The 19,457-nt window shown below is 42.7% G+C and overlaps 1 protein-coding gene across 1 annotated transcript; it reads left to right on the plus strand.

Annotated features, from left to right (window-relative positions):
* Window positions 1-13,968: 13,968 nt before the first annotated feature.
* On the plus strand, window positions 13,969-17,762 carry LOC135521103 (protocadherin-8-like). Its single transcript, XM_064947043.1, has 3 exons — window positions 13,969-16,547; window positions 16,644-16,842; window positions 17,072-17,762. The coding sequence occupies exons 1-3, from the start codon at window positions 14,124-14,126 to the stop codon at window positions 17,389-17,391; spliced, it is 2,943 nt and encodes a 980-aa protein (XP_064803115.1). The 5' UTR covers window positions 13,969-14,123; the 3' UTR covers window positions 17,392-17,762.
* Window positions 17,763-19,457: the final 1,695 nt, after the last annotated feature.

Consider the following 19,457-nt stretch of genomic DNA (forward strand, 5'->3'; position numbering starts at 1 on the left):
GTGGGTGCAGAGGCAGGGCAGTCACATGGCAGGGCATGGGATGAGGCTCTGAGATGGTGGGTGCAGAGGCAGGGCAGTCACATGGCAGGGCATGGGATGAGGCTCTGAGATGGTGGGTGCAGAGGCAGGGCAGTCACATGGCAGGGCATGGGATGAGGCTCTGAGATGGTGGGTGCAGAGGCAGGGCAGTCACATGGCAGGGCATGGGATGAGGCTCTGAGATGGTGGGTGCAGAGGCAGGGCAGTCACATGGCAGGGCATGGGATGAGGCTCTGAGATGGTGGGTGCAGAGGCAGGGCAGTCACATGGCAGGGCATGGGATGAGGCTCTGAGATGGTGGGTGCAGAGGCAGGGCAGTCACATGGCAGGGCATGGGATGAGGCTCTGAGATGGTGGGTGCAGAGGCAGGGCAGTCACATGGCAGGGCATGGGATGAGGCTCTGAGATGGTGGGTGCAGAGGCAGGGCAGTCACATGGCAGGGCATGGGATGAGGCTCTGAGATGGTGGGTGCAGAGGCAGGGCAGTCACATGGCAGGGCATGGGATGAGGCTCTGACATGGTGGGTGCAGAGGCACTGAACAAAATACAACACGGTTAAGGAGTCATTGTGTCGAAATTCTTGCTTTAAAATGTCTAAAGAAATGATTTATTCTGAATTCTTAAAAGAAAGAAGTGATCTCCCATTGAAGACTGAATCAGTCCAGTTGAGCTCCAAAACCGTGTGATTTCTAATCTTTTTAAAAGAATGAGAAGCTAAGTGCGCTCCACAAAATGCAGACTATCATGGAATTTCTTCAGGCATGTTATGGACCGAAGTGATTAGAGAATTTAAAATGGAAAGGCATCCCCTGAAACTCAATGCATTTACAATCCCATTAAAAAATGGAATTGTGTCTGTGGGCCAATGGTAAATGTGAAATCCCTATCTTCCCTGAAACAGTTCTCATGCATTTTCCTCTTCTGCCTGGTCTCTTTTCTCTGTCTTGTTCCATCCATTCAAAGCCATGAAAGATTTGCCCGCAAACTTTCACAGAAATAACACTTTCGTACATATAAATCACAGCATAAAATGTTATTATGGGCTGATGGAGCCATGCCGTTGTATCAGAATTCAGAAAATCTGGTCCGTACATTTATGGTAAACGTCATGCAGTGGACGGCAGAGAGTTACAAATTTAGAATCTTAAGCTGACTGAGAAGTGAAGTTGGATAAGTAACACAGCTTCCAAGATGATACAAAATATTATGATAACAAACAAAAAAACTATATTTTGAATAAAAGTTGAATTTTTCTCATAGTCTTTATACATTCTTTGTTTTCACCCCCTGTTCTCTCTGTTTATCATTCGCTAGAGATAAAAGTTGCATGTGAACAGGACAATTCCGGTCATAAGAGGGATGGAATTCACCAAGTTTCCATTCACCACAAAAACAAGAATCTGTTACTGTTTCGCTTAGAAAAGATCTAAACACCCACGGAGAAATACACACACACACACACACACACACACACACACACACACACACACACACACACACACACACACACACACACACACACACACACACACACACACACACACACACACACACACACACACACACACACACACACACACACACACACACACACACACACACACACACATAACAGAGCCTATTACTTAATACTGACTAGGCCCCCAGGTACCTATTCAAATATTAGACTTATATGAGTGTTGAGTGTTGAGTGTTGAGTGGAACAAACTACCACAGCAACTCCAAGGAAACTTTCCAGTATGTAACCGTAAATTCCAAAGAAACTTTGGTTTAATGGAATTTACGGTAACATACTGTACTTTTTTTACGGTAACCTACAGGTAACTGGCTGCCAGTAAATTACTGTAAAAACAACAGGATTTTGTATTTTACAGTGTAGCGTAGCCTGATGTTGTAAAGTTTTTGCACCGTGGATATTAGGGACCACAACAAAAGTAAATCTGACATTTTTGTGATATTCCTGTCATGTTTAAAATGACAGACAAAATTAGAAAATAAAATCCAGAAAATCACATTGTAGGATTTGTAATGAATTTATTAGCAAATTATGGTGGAAAATAAGTATTTGGTCAATAACAAAAGTTTATCTCAATACTTTGTTAAATACCCTTTTTTGACAATGACAGAGGTCAAATGTTTTCTGTAAGTCTTGACAAGGTTTTCACACACTGTTGCTGGTATTTTGGCCCATTCCTCCATGCAGATCTCCTCTAGAGCAGTGATGTTTTGGGGCTGTTGCTGGGCAACACGGACTTTCAACTCCCTCCAAAAATGTTCTATGGGGTTGAGATCTGGAGACTGGCTAGGCCACTCCAGGACCTTGAAATGCTTCTTACGAAGCCACTCCTTCGTTGCCCAGGCAGTGTGTTTGGGATCAATGTCATGCTGAAAGACCCAGCCAGGTTTCATCTTCAATGCCCTTGCTGATGGAAGAAGGTTTTCACTCAAAATCTCACGATGCATGGCCCCATTCATTCTTTCCTTTACATGGATCAGTCATCCTGGTCCCTTCGCAGAAAAACAGCCCCAAAGCATGATGTTTCCACTCCCATGCTTCACAGTAGGCATGGTGTTCTTTGGATGCAACTCAGCATTCTTTGTCCTCCAAACACGACGAGTTGAGTTTTTACCAAAAAGTTCTATTTTGGTTTCATCTGACCATATGACATTCTCCCAATCTTCTTCTGGATCATCCAAATGCTCTCTAGCAAACTTCAGACAGACCTGGACATGTACTGGCTTAAGCAGGGGGACACGTCTGGCACTACAGGATTTGAGTCCCTGGCAGCGTAGTTTGTTACTGATGGTAGGCTTTGTTACTTTGGTCCCAGCTCTCTGCAGGTCATTCACTACGTCCCCCCGTGTGGTTCTGGGATTTTTGCTCACCGTTCTTGTGATCATTTTGACCCCAAGGGGTGAGATCTTGCGTGGAGCCCCAGATCGAGGGAGATTATCAGTGGTCTTGTATGTCTTCCATTTCCTAATAATTGCTCCCACAGTTGATTTCTTCAAACCAAGCTGCTTACCTATTGCAGATTCAGTCTTCCCAGCCTGGTGCAGGTCTACAATTTTGTTTCTGGTGTCCTTTCACAGCTCTTTGGTCTTGGCCATAGTGGAGTTTGGCGTGTGACTGTTTGAGGTTGTGGACAGGTGTCTTTTATACTGATAACAAGTTCAAACAGGTGCCATTAATACAGGTAATGAGTGGAGGACTGAGGAGGCTCTTGAAGACGAAGTTACAGGTCTGTGAGAGCCAGAAATATTGCTTGTTTGTAGGTGACCAATACTTATTTTCCACTATAATTTGCAAATAAATTCATAAAAAATCCTACAATGTGATTTTCTGGATTTTTTTCCTAATTCTGTGTATATATATATATATATATACATATATATGTTTGTTTTTATATGTTGTTTTTTTACTGTCAGATTAAAATCAATTAATCCAACCTGACCCATATAATCTGATTGACCTATAAGGGATGGATAGAAATGTACTGAATTGGTACCTGGAGGGAAATGGGGGAGGGTCATGCTTTTTAATTTCGTTCAAGGGGAGGGATTAGTATTATTATTTTTTAATCTAGTCATGTAATTAGTAATTGATGAAATGTCAGTATTTCTGTGTTTTAGTTGCTTATTAGGGTATATATTGATGTGTGCCAGATGATATATTTATGTGTCCCTCATCTCTGCTGGGCGCATAATATCAAGAATGACTATTGGCTATTTAGTGCGGTCTCAACAAATGATCCATAGCCTACAAGCTACGAAGCGCATGCTTGGAGAAGCACAGAGCAAAGTTATATTTCCAAGATGGCTGCTGGGATGGTGTGAATAAAACTAGGCTGCATTACACACTGCAATGGATATTCCAACCCTGAGCGCCGGCTCTGCTCTGCTCTTGCTGATCAAAAACATTGTGTGCTGCCTAACCAGTGGCTGTGCTGTGTAGGACTACTGTATGTTGGCAGTTCAGGAGGAGAGTCAAAGGCTTCTTCCGAAAATAATTTTTGATTAGGTCTAATACAAAATATGTACAATCTTGTGCGCAGCCTAGCCTATAGCCTATGTTCTGTTCAGCTCAGTTTGAGAAGATGATCATTTTATTTTCCTTAACTAGCCAGTGAAAAACAAATTATTATTTACAATGACGGCCTACACCAGCCAAACCCGGATGAAGCTGGGTCAATTGTGCGCTGCCCTATGGGACTCCCAATCATGGATGGTTGTGATACAGCCTGGATTCAAACCAGGGTGTCTGTAGTGACACCCCTAGTCTTAGAGGACTGGAGGACAACTTTGATAGTTTGCTACTAATTAATTGATTTTTATTAAAAACAATATTTGTCTTGCCCATAATGTATTTTTGAGAGTTATTGACCTCACAATAAGTCAGATTTTATTAACTTACATTGTGGTCCTGAAAGCGGCAGCTGCGGCAAAGTCAATCAGAAATGGACAGCTCATTGTGGTGAAAGAAGGTCAATTGGATTCGTCATAATTCATTTTAATCCGTTTTCATTTTAATTAGACTTTACTGACAACAAGAGGGCTTTGTGTTGGAGCCTATGTCTTCCTATTTAAGAAAAAAAGAGGTGGGCCTACATGTTTGACAGAATAAATTAATCTATAGGCTGCTATATCCATAGATTTGTTGATCAATTCTTCCACCCCCCCCATGCACTCTTTAAATAGCCTCCCTCCGTGTCAGTAAGGGGATGTTAAGTTAAAGCCAAGACCTCGAATTGAGGGGGTATGAGACCTACTTTTTATTAAAGAAAATCGCAAAAATCCCACGCCTGACCTTTGTTAGCTCAAGATAGAAAGTGGCTTTAGCAGTGGATACAGAGGATGAGAAGGTAGAGAGGAGGGAGTGAAAGGATGATAGGTCCTCTGGAAGTTTAGTTTTCCTCCATTTCCGCTCTGGTGGGCAATAGGTGACAACGATGTTAAGTTTGAGTGGACAAGTGACAGTGACAGCATGGAATTCAAATGAGGAGATGGACAGGTGAGACCAGGAGAAAGGAGACAATCTCCACATCGGAGAAATTAGTAGGCCTGTGCCACCCCCCCGAGACGGCCAAATGCTCTCAGATTATGAGCTAAAATGCAGTCAGATGAAGAGAGAGCAGCTGGAGTAGCAGTGTTCTCTGGGTTGATCCATGTCTCCGACAGAGCCTTAAAGTCAAGGGACTGAAGGGCAGCATAGGCTGAGATGAGATGAGTTCTTGACCGCAGATCTGTAGATCCAAACCATGCCAGAGACCAGGAGGTCCACATGGGTTGTGTGTGCAGGTACACTAAATTAGAAGGGTTGCAGGCAAGGGTGGGGAGTGTTTGTAAAGCCTACAGGGAGAGAAGCAAACAGGTGTAGAAAACACACACATAGTTGCCAAAGCTACAAAGAGCAAAATGAGATCATATGAAAAAAACTAGGTAAGATAATCAAGTGACAGAGTCTAATCTTCCTCTCCTTCCTTCCTTGAACAACTCGGCAGAAAACCTCAAAAGAACCGTCTTTGTTTTCGGCGACAGTCATAGTTTTGCGACAAGACCCCCACTGACACGACCGCAGATTACAGCTGCTGATGACAAAATAGGGGAGATTGATTGCTAATTGCCTTGCAAAGGTGAAGAGCACACCTCCCGGCAGTGGTGGAAAAAGTACTCAAATGTCATTCTTTAGTAAAAATGACTCAAGTAAAATTGAAAGTTACCCAGTATAATACTACTTGAGTAAAATTCTAAAAGTATCTGGTTTTAAATGTACTTACATACAGTGGTAGAAAAAGTACTCAATCGTCATACCTGAGTAAAAGTAAATGCTATACATCAAATTCCTTATATTAAGCAAACCAGATGGCATGGTTTTCTTATTATTTTTAATTACCGACAGACAGGGGCACACTCCAACACTCAGACATCATTTACAAACATCATTTACAAACACAGTATTTGTGTTTCGTGAGTCCGCCAGATCAGAGTCAGTAGGGATGACAAAGTGTTATATTGATAGGTGCCATAATTCTGTCCTGGCTGAGCATTTTAAAGTACATTTAGGTGTCAGGTAAAATGTATGGAGTAAAAGGTACATTTTCTTCTTTAGGAATGTAGTGGAGTTAAAGTAAAAGTTGTCAAAAAAATAGATAGTAAAGTAGAGATACGACAAAAAATAACTGAAGTAGTACTTTAACCTTTCTAGGGCAGGGATTCCGCTAGCGGAACACCTCGACAACATTCCTCTGAAACGGCTGCGCGTGAAATTCAAAAATATTTTTTAGAAATATGTAACTTTCACACATTAACAAGTCCAATACAGAAAATGAAAGAGAAACATCTTGTTAATCTGCACATAATTTCCGATTTAAAAAATGCTTTACAGAGAAAGCAAAACTTATGATTATGTAAGGTCAGAGTCAAGTCACAAAAACACACACAGCCATTTTCCAGCCAAAGATAGGAGTCACAAAAAGCAGAAATATAGATAAAATGAATCACTAACCTTTGATGATCTTCATCAGATGACACTCATAGGACAATCATGTTTCACAATACATGTATGTTTTATTCGATAATGTGCATATTTATATCCAAAAATCTCAGTTTACATTGTCGCTTTACTTGCAGTAATGTTTCGATTCCAAACATCCGTTGATTTTGCAGAAACACTCATAATAAACATTGATAAAAGATGCAAGTGTTATTCACAGAATTAAAGATAGACTTATCCTCTATGCAACCGCTGTGTCAGATTTCAAAAAAACTTTATGGAAAAAGCAGAGGAATATCCGCCATTTTGGCGTCAACAGAAACGAGAAAAAACACTATAAATATTCACGTATCTTTGATGATCTTCATCAGAAGCCACTCTCAGGAATCCCAGTTCGACAATAAATGACTGATTTGCTCCATAAAGTTCCATAAAGCCCATCATTTAGCCACTTGTTGTTAGCGTGTTCAGCCCATTAATCCATCTTCATGAGGTGCGAGCACTTCCTTCAGACTAAAACTCGAAAAGTTCAGTTACAGTCCGTAGAAACAAGTCAAATGATGTATGCAATCAATATTTAGGATGTTTTTATCATAAATCATCCATAAGGTTCCAACCGGAGAATTTCATTGTCTGAAGAAAAGCATTGGAATGAGAGCAAACTCTGTCAGGAGCGCGCGTCATGAGACTGAGTCTCGCAGAGAGGCAACAAAGAGACCAAAGATAACCCTGAAGGAGCTGCAAAGCTCTACAGCGGAGATTGGAGTATCTGTCCATAGGACCACTTTAAGCCATACACCCCACAGAGCTGGGCTTTACTGAAGAGTGGCCAGAAAAAAATAAGCAAACATGTTTGGTGTTCACCAAAAGGCATGTGGGAGACTCCCCAAACCTATGCAAGTAGGTACTCTGGTCAGATGAGACTAAAATTTAGCTTTTTGGCCATCAAGAAAAATGTTCTGTCTGGCGCAAACCCAACACCTCTCATCACCACATTGAAGCATGGTGGTAGCAGCATCATGCTGTGGGGATGTTTTTCATTGGCAGGGACTGGGAAACTGGTCAGAATTGAAGGAATGATGGATGGCACTAAATACAGGGAATTTCTTGAGGGAAACCTGTTTCAGTCCTCCAGAGATTTGAGACTGGGACGGAGGTTCACCTTCCAGCAGGACAATGACCCTAAGCATACTGCTAAAGCAACACTTGAGTGGTTTAAGGGGAAACATTTAAATGTCTTGGAATGGTCAAAGCCCAGAACCTCAATCCAATTGAGAATCTGTGGTATGACTTAAAGATTGCTGTACACCAGCGGAATCCATCCAACTTGAAGGAGCTGGAGCAGTTCTGCCTTGAAGAATGGACAAAAATCCCAGTGGCTTGATGTGCCAAGCTTATAGAGACATACCCCAACTTTCAGCTTTAATTGCTGCAAAAGGTGGCTCTACAAAGTATTGCCTTTGGGGGTGGGGTGGGGGTGGGGGGGTGAATAATATTTCTTGTTTGTTTCACAATAAATCATATTTTGCATCTTCAAAGTGGTAGGAATGTTGTGTAAATTAAATGATACACCCCCCCCCCCAAAAGGAAAAATATATTTTAATTCCAGGTTGTAAGGCAACAAAATAGGAACAATGCCAAGGGGATGAAAACTTTGCAAGCCACTGTAAGTACTTCACACCACTGCCTTCACCACAACTTGCTGATTGCCTAGGAGAGAAGAAACCACTCCCCCCAGTACAGCTACTGATTATGAAAAAAACAACAGTCACAGATTGCCCTGCCCCTTAATCCTGGTTGATGTGTCAACAATCATCTCCAAATTATGAGCAGTCAGCAAGTTGGACACTGGGAACAACAGCAGGTGTGCAAAGATTTCCTTCATAGTAAAAACATTGCTTGAATCTATCATCATGTTTGCAGAATATGTTTTAATACCACACAAAGTACCAAAATGACAGGCTAACAACCAACTAGACACCAATTAGGACCCTGGGAAGTCAGGCAGCACTTAAAGTAGATGTCCCTATGACTTTTGACCTTCTCTCGTTGGGTTAAGCCACGGACCAAGAGCAGCCAGCAGTTAAAGCTCACATTTTTCTGTGTCAGTAGGCCTTCTGTGTCTGTAGTGGACAAGTAGACCTAACTTTTGAAAGTACCATGCTCAGATTCCTAATGACGTCTCAGATGTAATTATTTGCAAAAAGGGACAGTTTCGTTGCAGAGAAGACACACTGATTTAGCATTGGAGAAATATGATATGAAGAACAGATAGGCCTGTCTCTCTGTCGGTTGTTAGCCTGTCATTTTGGTAATTTGTGTGGTATTAAAAAAGATTCTGCAAACATAATGATATATTCAAGCAATCTTTGCACCCCTACTGCTGTCCACAGTGGTCTGAAAACCCACAACCTCTGGCCCGTAGTCCTGTGCTAACAATTTAGTTTCTGTTGCCATGTAATCAGAGTGTAAATGACACCGTCACATTCAGGGCAGTCTCTGGGAGCACGTGCTCGCAATTTGTCAAATAAATCACTTCAAGAAGTAGTCTACCTGTGAACACTCTTCCACTCCAAAATAATTGCAGCATTCAAACAGTTCATGTACACTCACTACATTTGACGAATGGAAATAGACATCTGTTTACAAAACACCAAGAATTATGCAAAATGACATTTGCCGATTGCCATTGATTAGGTCTATATTAATTAGGTCTATATTGATTAGGTCTATATTGATTAGGTCTATATTGATTAGGTCTATATTGATTAGGCCTATATTGATTAGGCCTATATTGATTAGGCCCATATTGATTAGGCCTATATTGATTAGGTCTACATTAATTAGTCCTATATTGATTAGGTCTATATTAATTAGGTCTATATTGATTAGGCCTACATTAATTGATGCGTCTCGCTTATAAATTGAGCTTTTGTTTTGCCTGAAAAGTTGGGACACTTGAAATGAGTCTGGAACTGTCCAGGGAAAAACGACATGGTCACTCTAACCCACATGGTTCATTTACCAGACTTGGATACAATGTGTGTTACTATGCTCTTCAAACAGGCCTACCTGTAGCCAAAGATGTAAAATAGGTGGTTAAACTCTGATTGCCGGTCGCGGTCGAGAAAATGCTGCTCCCTATACTTTAAATTCATTTTTCTGAAAAAGGTGGTTGAACTGTGTTTACTTGCGTTTACCGACCACTAGGCCTACACCACTCCCCGGTAACCGACCCTCCACTAGGCCTACACCGCTGCCGGTAACCGACCCTCCGCTAGGCCTACACCGCTGCCGGTAACCGACCCTCCGCTAGGCCTACACCGCTGCCGGTAACCGACCCTCCGCTAGGCCTACACCGCTGCCGGTAAACGACCCTCCGCTAGGCCTACACCACTCCCCGGTAACCGATCCACCACTAGGCCTACACCACTCCCCGGTAACCGATCCACCACTAGGCCTACACCACTCCCCGGTAACCGACCCTCCACTAGGCCTACACCACTCCCCGGTAACCGATCCACCACTAGGCCTACACCACTCCCCGGTAACCGACCCTTCACTAGGCCTACACCACTCCCCGGTATCCGACCCTCCACTAGGCCTACACCACTGCCGGTAACCGACCCTCCACTAGGCCTACACCGCTGCCGGTAACCGACCCTCCACTAGGCCTACACCGCTGCCGGTAACCGACCCTCCGCTAGGCCTACCCCGCTGCCGGTAAATGACCCTCCGCTAGGCCTACACCGCTACCGGTAACCAACCCTCCAATAGGCCTACACCACTCCCCTGTAACCAACCTGCCGCTAGGCCTACACCCTCCCCGGTAGCCTACCCTCTCGGGTGCTGAGGGGTAGTTTTCTCTGTTCATAAAGGAGTAAAAAAGGCCTAGTTCACAAATTTTGTGGAAAATGTGGTTTTACTTGTATATGTACAGTTGAAGTCAGAAGTTTACATACACTTAGGTTGGAGTCATTAAAACTAGTTTTTCAACCACTCCACACATTTCTTGTTAACAATCTATGGTTTTGGCAAGTCGGTTAGGACATTTACTTTGTTAATGACACAAGTAATTTTTCCAGCAATTGTTTACAGACAGATCATTTCACTTATAATTCAGTGTATCACAATTCCAGTGGGTCAGAAGTTTACATACACTAAGTTGACTGTGCCTTTAAACAGCTTGGAAAATTCCAGAAAATTATGTCATGGCTTTAGAAGCTTCTGATAGGCTAATTAACATCATTTGAGTCAATTTGAGGTGTACCTGTGGATGTATTTCAAGGCCTACCTTCAAACTCAGTGTCTCTTTGCTTGATATCATGGAAAAATCTGAATAAATCCAAGACCTCAGAAAATAAATTGTAAACCTCCACAAGTCCTGGTTCATCCTTAGGAGAAATTTCCAAACGCTTGAAGGTACCGCATTCATCTGTACAAACAATAGTACGCAAGTATCAACACCATGGGACCACGCAGCTGACATACCACTCAGGAAGGAGACACGTTCCTTCTCCTAGAGATGAACGTACTACGGGTACAAAAGTATCTATATCCACAGTAAAACGAGTACCATATCGACATAACCTGAAAGGCCGCTCAGCAAGGAGAAGCCAATACTCCAAAACCGCCATAAAAAAAGCCAGACTACTGATTGCAACTGCACATGGGGACAAAGATCGTACTTTTTGGCCATGATGACCATTGTTATATTTGGAGGAAAAAGGGGGATGCTTGCAGTGAAGCCCGGGGGTGGTAGCATCATGGTGTGGGGGTGCTTTGCTGCAGGAGGGACTGGTGCACTTCACAAAATAGATGGCATCATATTTAAGCAACATCTCAAGACATCAGTCAGTAATTTATAGCTTGGTTGCAAACGGGTCTTCCAAATGGACAATGGACAATGACCCCAAGCATACTTCCAAAGTTGTTGCAAAATGGCTTAAGGACAACAAAGTCAAGGTATTGGAGTGGCCATCACAAAGCCCTGACCTCATTCCTATAGACAATTTGTGGGCAGAACTGAAAAAGTGTGTACAAACAAGGAGGACTACAAACCTGACTCAGTTACACCAGCTCTGTCAGGAGGAAGGGGCCTAAATTCTCCCAACTTGTTGTGGGAAGCTTGTGGAAGGCTACCCCAAATATTAGACATAAATTAAACAATTTAAAGGCAGTGCTACCAAATACTAATTGAGTGTATGTAAACTTCTGGGAATGTGATGAAAGAAATAGAAGCTGAAATAAATCATTCTCTCTACTATTATTCTGAGATTTCACATTCTTAAAATAAAGTGATGATCCTAACTGACCTAAGACAGGGATGTTTTACTAAGATTAAATGTCAGAAATTGTGAAACACTGAGTTTAAATGTATTTGGCTAAGGTGTATGTAAACTTCCGACTTCAACTGTACATAGAGCTCAAGCAGCAAAATAAAAAGATGTGGATTGCTTGGAGTCAAGTGTTGCACTGGCTTTGTATGTACAGAAACAGCTGGGAGAAGTAGGGTGCTGGTAGAAACTGGTAAAACAAATGTTATACAGTACCAGTCAAACGTTTGGACACACATACTCATTCAAGGGTTTTTCTTTCTTTTTACTATTTTCTACATTGTAGAATAATAGTGAATACATCAAATCTATGAAATAGCACATAAGGAATCATGTAGTAACCAAAAACGTGTATATAAATATATTTCACATTTTAGATTATTTCAAAGTAGACACCCTTTGCCTTAATGACAGCTTTGCACACTCTTGGCATTCTCTCAACCAGCTTATATATCCCATTTAGCAGACGCTTTTGTCCAAAGCGACTTACAAGTCGGCTGGGGCCACTACTTTTACATATGGGTGGCCCCAGTGGGAATCGAACCCACGACGCTTGGCGTTGCAAGCGCCATGCTCTACCGACTGAGCCACACAGGACTAGGTTGTCACCTGGAATGCATTTCAATTAACAGGTGTGCCTTCATTAAAGTTAATTTGTGGAATTTCTTTCCTTCTTAATGCGTTTGAGCTAATCAGTTATGTTGTGACAAGGTAGACAAGGTAGGGGAACAGAAGATAGCCCTATTTGGTAAAATACCAAGTACATATTATGGAAAGAACAGCTCCAATAAGCAAAAAGAAATGACAGTCCATCATTACTTTAAGACATGAAGGTCAGTCAATCCGGAAACGTTTCTTCAAGTACAGTTGCAAAAACCATTTGGCGCTATGATGGAACTGGCTCTCATGAGGACTGCCACAGGAAAGGAAGACAAAGAGTTACCTCTGCTGCAGATGATAAGTTCATTAGCGTTTTCTCGCCTCAGACACTGTATGAATAAGGCCTTCATGGTCAAATTGCTGCAAATAAACCACTACAAAAGGACACCAATAGGATGAAGAGACTTGCTTGGGCAAAGAAACACGAGCAATGGACATTAGACCGGTGGAAATCTGTCCTTTGGTCTGTAGTCCAAATTCAACATTTTTGGTTTCAACCGTCGTGTCTCTGTGAGACGCAGAGTAGGTGAACGAATGATCTCTGCATGTGTGATTTCCACCGTGACGCATGGAGGAGGAGGTGTGATGGTGTGGGGGTGCCTTGCTGGTGACACTGTCAGTGATTTATTTAGAATTCAAAGCACACATAACCAGCATGGCTACCACAGCATTCTGCAGCGATATTCCATTCCATCTGGTTTGCGCTTAGTGGGACTATCATTTGTTTTTCAACAGGACAATAACCCAACACACCTCCAGGCTGTGTAACGACTATTTGACCAAGAAGGAGAGTGATGGACTGCTGCATCAAATGACCTGGTCTCCACAATCACCCGACCTCAACCCAATTAAGATGTTTTGGGATGAGTTGGACTGCAGAGTGAAGGAAAACCTGCCAACAAGTGTTCAGTATATGTGGGAACGCCTTCAAGACTGTTGGAAAAACGTTCCTCATGAAGCAGGTTGATAGAATGCCAAGAGTGTGTAAAGCTGTCATCCAGGCATAGGGTGGCTACTTTGAAGAATCTTAAATATAAAATATATTTTGAGTTGTTTAACACTTTTTTTGGTTACTACATGATTCCATATAGTACAATGTAGAAAATAGTAAAAAGAAAGAAAACCCTATAATGAGTATGTGTGTCCAAACGTTTGACTGGAAATGTATGACATTTTTTTTACCAGTTTCTACCAGCACCCTACTTCTCCCAGCTATGCCTGTGCATACAAAGCCAGTGCAAAACTTGACGCCAAGCAATCCAAATCTTTTTATTTTGCTGCTTGAGCTCTATGCACATTGAAAACAGGCTTAGAGGTCTTTCATACTGCCTGCCTATTTTTAATTCTAAAGCGGTGTGATTGGTCACACTTCGTCTCATTAGCATGGAAGCTGTGGGTTATAACTCTTCCGCCACGGCAGGATGTGGAGCTGTGTGGAAGGAAAGCGGGAGGCAACAAGCGCGCCTGCTTGACTTTCAGCACAGTTCAGAGAAGCTGATGTTGTTGCTTTTTCACCATTTTGAGGTGATCTAATCTGTAAAAGTGAAGCGGCTTGGCTCTGTTAAACGAACCAACTAACCTCCGGGCTTTGAAAATGATGCGTGGCATTTTAACAGGTTGGCATCGTTGGATTTTTGGATTCATAACACTAGAAATGTTATTTGTCTCCCTGACTGAGTCTGAGGGAAATACTCTGAAATACCAGACCAACGAGGAGGGAAGTCCAGGAACAGTGATCGGAAACCTGGCCAAGGACATGTCCTTGAGTCGCTCTTTTAGCTCCAAGAATAATTTTAGAATGATGAAACAATTCAACAATTCTTTTATCAGTGTGAGAGAAAGCGACGGGGAGCTTACTGTCGGGGAGAGGATTGACAGAGAGAGAATCTGCAGGCACACTTTACAGTGTCTCATCACTTTTGATGTTGTCAGTTTTTCAAAAGAGAGGTACAATTTGATTCATGTCGAGGTGGAGGTAAAAGACATTAATGATAACTCTCCGGAGTTTCCAAACAAGGAATCTACAGTGGAGATCTCTGAAAATTCTGATGTGGGATTCCGTATTCCTTTGGACCCAGCCGAGGACGCAGACGTCGGATCAAACTACATCCAAAGCTATCAAATTTCTGTCAACAGTCATTTTTCCATTGATGTGCTTTTGAGAGCAGATGGGGTTAAATATGCGGAGTTGGTGCTAATGAAAGAGTTAGACAGGGAGATTCAGTCATCTTATGCGGTGGAGCTTATTGCCACCGACGGAGGAAACCCATTTAACTCGGGTTCAACGAAAATAACAATAACAGTGACAGACTTCAATGACAACCGTCCTGTTTTTGACCAGAATAATTTCTCGGTCACTTTGCCCGAGGACGCACCGGTTGGATTCGTTTTATTGGACTTAAATGCAGTTGATCCAGATGAGGGTTTAAACGGAGAGGTGGTCTATGGATTCGGAAAACAGGTTTCTGCGGAGATCCGAGCACTTTTCGAAGTGTACAGTAAATCCGGGCGCCTAACGCTCAAGAACCCAGTGGATTTTGAGACCAAAAAAACATATGAGTTAGACGTGCAGGCGACTGATCTTGGAGCCAACCCGATCCCCGCTATCTGTAAAATAATAATTCATGTCAAAGACGTTAATGACAATGTCCCAGAAATAAGTATCACGCCAATGACCTCCATCTCAACAGGCATCGCATATATCAGCGAGACCGCAGACAAGGACAGCCTAGTGGCGCTGATCAGCACCGCGGACAGGGACTCGGGCGTTAACAGCCAGGTCCATTGCATCTTATATGGGCACGACCATTTCAAACTTAAACAGGCATATGAGGACAGCTACATGATTGTCACCGCAGCAGCCCTGGACAGGGAGAGGATAAGCGAGTACAATTTAACTGTGATGGCTGAAGATTTCGGGTCACCTCCCTTGAGAAAGATCACACAATACACCATAAGGCTAAGCGACGAGAATGACAACGCCCCACACTTTACTAAACATGTCTATGAAGTTTCTGTCGTAGAAAATAATGCACCAGGGGCATATATTACAACTGTTGAGGCCAGAGATGCAGACTTGGGAACTAATGGCAAAATTACATACAGACTATTAGACAGTGTTATAATGGGATCACCTGTCAACACGTTTGTATCTCTAAATGCAATCTCTGGTTCAATATATGCACTGAGAAGCTTCAACTATGAAGTCATGAAACATCTGGAGGTACACGTCCAGGCAAGTGATGGGGGCTCACCCCAGCTTCAGAGCAGTGCCATCGTCAATCTAAAAATAGTTGATCAGAATGACAACTCTCCGTCCATCATGGAGCCCGTCCTTAATAAGGGATCTGCTGAGGTTTTCCTGCCCAAACATGCACCTGCAGGTTATGTTGTCACCCAGATAAAGGCCAAGGATGCAGATGAAGGCATAAACGCGCAGCTGTCTTACAATATCACAGAGGGGGGACACTTGGGTTTCTCAATTAACAAGGTTACTGGGAAGTTACGTGTGAGTTGTGAGCTGAATGACGACCTGTCTGAAACACTGAGAGTCCTCGTGGCTGTCAACGACAATGGAACACCTTCTCTGACCTCCACAGCCACTATACACCTCACTCTCATCGACGGCACCCCTCCCAGTGTTCCTGCTATGGTCCAAAATGACAGCGAGGAAGTCTTTGAATGGGACATGTCCATTGCCATTATCATTGCCTTAGCAGGGAGCTGCTCCCTCCTCTTGCTAGGCATCGTCCTGATCACTACCACCTGCAGTCGACACAAACAGGAGAAGAGAGAGGCGGGATGCAATGACAAAGTAGACATACAACATGTGGAGAAGGGGGAGAGCAGCCATATTGATTCATTGATCACCAACCGCAAAAGCAATGCGTTTGACGTACACCCTTTTCCTGAGAAAGCACTGTTGGCCTCCAGCAACACAATAAAAACAGCCCCAGGTGATGGCAGACAAGAACAAGAGTGTGACTTTGACAACAGGATAATGGAGAGTAAATTAGAGGTAAGTCGTTGTGACTCACTGTATGGATTGGCTGTTTTGTTGTATTTTTCCCCATCAAAACTTTTATGTGTGAGTATTGTGTATGCCTCTTCACAGGGTTATTCAACACTGCCCGGCTATAGGAAAGAAACCCTCCGACCCATAACCATATGGAAGGGCAACTCATTCACAACCATCTCAGCCAGAGATCCTCAGTTCAGTGGGAAGGACAGTGGGAAAGGAGACAGTGACTTTAATGACAGTGACTCTGACATCAGTGGGGATGGACACAAAAAAGACTCCCCACCGATAAACAGTAAGCACTACTAATCAATCACAGGATGTTCATGTGATTTTAGACACATTAATGACACATTATTTAAAAAAATCCATAAAAGGCATCACCCTCTGTGATGTTCTCAAGCTCTTTATGGTCAGATAGTAAATGATAATGGTGTCTCATAAAATCCAGGCTATTATACCCCAACATATGCAGCACGGTTCACCAAGGGCTAACAGTTTTGGTTGTTGTGTTGTTTCCACAGGTCTCTGGGCCTGCACCAGTGAGTGTAAAATCCTAGGCCACTCAGACCGATGCTGGAGCCCCTCATCCTCTAGACCCAACACCAGCCTCTCCCACGGACCACACCTCTCAACCTTCTCCAAGACAGCCTCGTTGCCACGGAACACCCTGCAAAGAGACACCTACTACCAACAGGCTCACCTACCCAAGACCAACGGTCTGCAAAGCGTCTATGAAAAAGTCCAGCACCAAGAATTTGATTATATTCTGGTTTGTCCACCAACACCAGCCAGGATACTAGAGACTGGTGAGATATCCCTCCCGGAGTATGGACACTCTTAAATGAAATGGACAATAATCAAAGCTAATGTAATGAGTAATATGCATCTTTATATACTGTATAGCCTATTGTTTCAATGTTAGTGTTACGGTAAGTGTTTTGTGTGCTTGTTCCCATATACTGTATACTGTTTATTGTATAATGTGTCATATGCAAGATTTTATAAATGAAGAATATATTTTTTCAGAATGATTCAATGTAAATTACAATTGTATTATAAATTTGGAAGAGCATGTTTGAACTTTTACTGTTTAAAAGCATGGCCATTGGACCTTTAGGCTGAAAGGACCCTTTGTCAAGTGGGAAACAATCAATATCAACATATGAACATGTTTGTAGTAAATTTTGTCACTAAGTCGCACAAATAAATATTTGAAACCAAATGATTGTTCTGTATGTAAAAAAAGGCCGCTTAAATCTACAGTGTGCTTCCATACATTCATTTAGTTTCATTGAGTGAGAAATCAGCTCATGCAGTAGGTTACGACAGGCAATATAATGCCTGATAGCAACGTTAAGTTACATTAAAGTTACATTACGTTGCTTAACTTCATCCCAATTAAATAAGGCATGATTTCGACAGAGGTTGCAACGTAGAAAAGCTAAATGACCAACACTACACGTTGGCTGTACGGTGTTGATCCTTGTCTCAAAGGCAAATCAAAATCAAATCACATTTTATTTGTCACATACACATGGTTAGCAGATGTTAATGTGAGTGTAGCGAAATGCTTGTGCTTCTAGTTCTGACAATGCAGTAATAACCAACAAGTAATCTAACCTAACAATTTCACAACTACCTTATACATACAAGTGTAAAGGGATAACGAATATGTACATACAGATATATGAATGAGTGATGGTACAGAACGGCATAGGCAAGATGCAGCAGATGGTATTGAGTACAGTATATACATATAAGATGAGTAATGTAGGGTATGTAAACATATAAAAGTGTCATTGTTTAAAGTGGCTAGTGATACATCTATTACATACAGATGGCAAGATGCAGTAGATGGTATAGAGTACAGTATATACATATGAGATGAGTAATGTAGGGTACGTAAACATTATAGAAAGTGGCATTGTTTAAAGTGGCTAGTGATACATCTATTACATAAAGATGGCAAGATGCAGTAGATGGTATAGGGTACAGTATATACATATGAGATGAGTAATGTAGGGTACGGAAACATTATAGAAAGTGGCATTGTTTAAAGTGGCTAGTGATAATTTTTCCATTATTATAGTGGCTGGAGTTGAGCCAGTATGTTGGCAGCAGCCACTCAATGTTAATGGTGGCTGTTTAACAGTCTGATGACCTTGAGATAGAAGCTATTTTTCAGTCTCTCGGTCCCTGCTTTGATGCACCTGTACTGACCTCGCCTTCTGGATGATAGCGGGGGGAACAGGCATGATGATCTTTATGGCCTTCCTGTGACATTCGTGTAGGTGTCCTGGAGGGCAGGTAGTTTGCCCCCGGTGATGCATTGTGCAGACCTCACTACCCTCTGGAGAGCCTTACGGTTGTGGGCGGAGCAGTTGCCGTACCAGGCGGCGATACACACCGACAGGATGCTCTCGATTGTCCATTTGTAAAAGTTTGTGAGTGCTTTTGGTGACGAGCCAAATTTCTTTAGCCTTCTGAGGTTGAAGAGGCGCTGTTGCGCTTCTTCACCATGCTGTCTGTGTGTGTGGACCAATTCAGTTTGTCCGTGATGTGTATGTGATGGAACTTAAAACCCTCTCCACTACTGTCCCGTCGATGTGGATAGGGGGGTGCTCCCTCTGCTGTTTCCTGAAGTCCACGATCATCTCCTTTTTTGTTGACGTTGAGTGTGAGGTTATTTTCCTGACACCACACTCTGAGGGCCCTCACCTCCTCCCTGTAGGCCGTCTCGTCATTGTTGGTAATCAAGCCTACCACTCTAGTGTCGTCTGCAAACTTGATGATTGAGTTGGAGGCGTGCGTGGCCAAGCAGTCGTGGGTAAACAGGGAGTACAGGAAAGGGCTCAGAACGCACCCTTGTGGGAACCCAGTGTTGAAGATCAGTGGGTCAAGATGTTG

This window comes from Oncorhynchus masou, chromosome 29, assembly GCF_036934945.1.
Source record: "Oncorhynchus masou masou isolate Uvic2021 chromosome 29, UVic_Omas_1.1, whole genome shotgun sequence".
Classification (NCBI taxonomy): domain Eukaryota; kingdom Metazoa; phylum Chordata; class Actinopteri; order Salmoniformes; family Salmonidae; genus Oncorhynchus; species Oncorhynchus masou.

Excerpts from the sequence above, each read along its gene's own strand:
- LOC135521103 (XM_064947043.1), top strand. The coding sequence starts at position 14,124 with ATGATGCGTGGCATTTTAACAGGTTGGCATCGTTGGATTTTTGGATTC. Across the intron at positions 16,548-16,643 it reads TAATGGAGAGTAAATTAGAG|GGTTATTCAACACTGCCCGG; the intron begins GTAAGTCGTTGT and ends GCCTCTTCACAG. Across the intron at positions 16,843-17,071 it reads AGACTCCCCACCGATAAACA|GTCTCTGGGCCTGCACCAGT; the intron begins GTAAGCACTACT and ends TTGTTTCCACAG.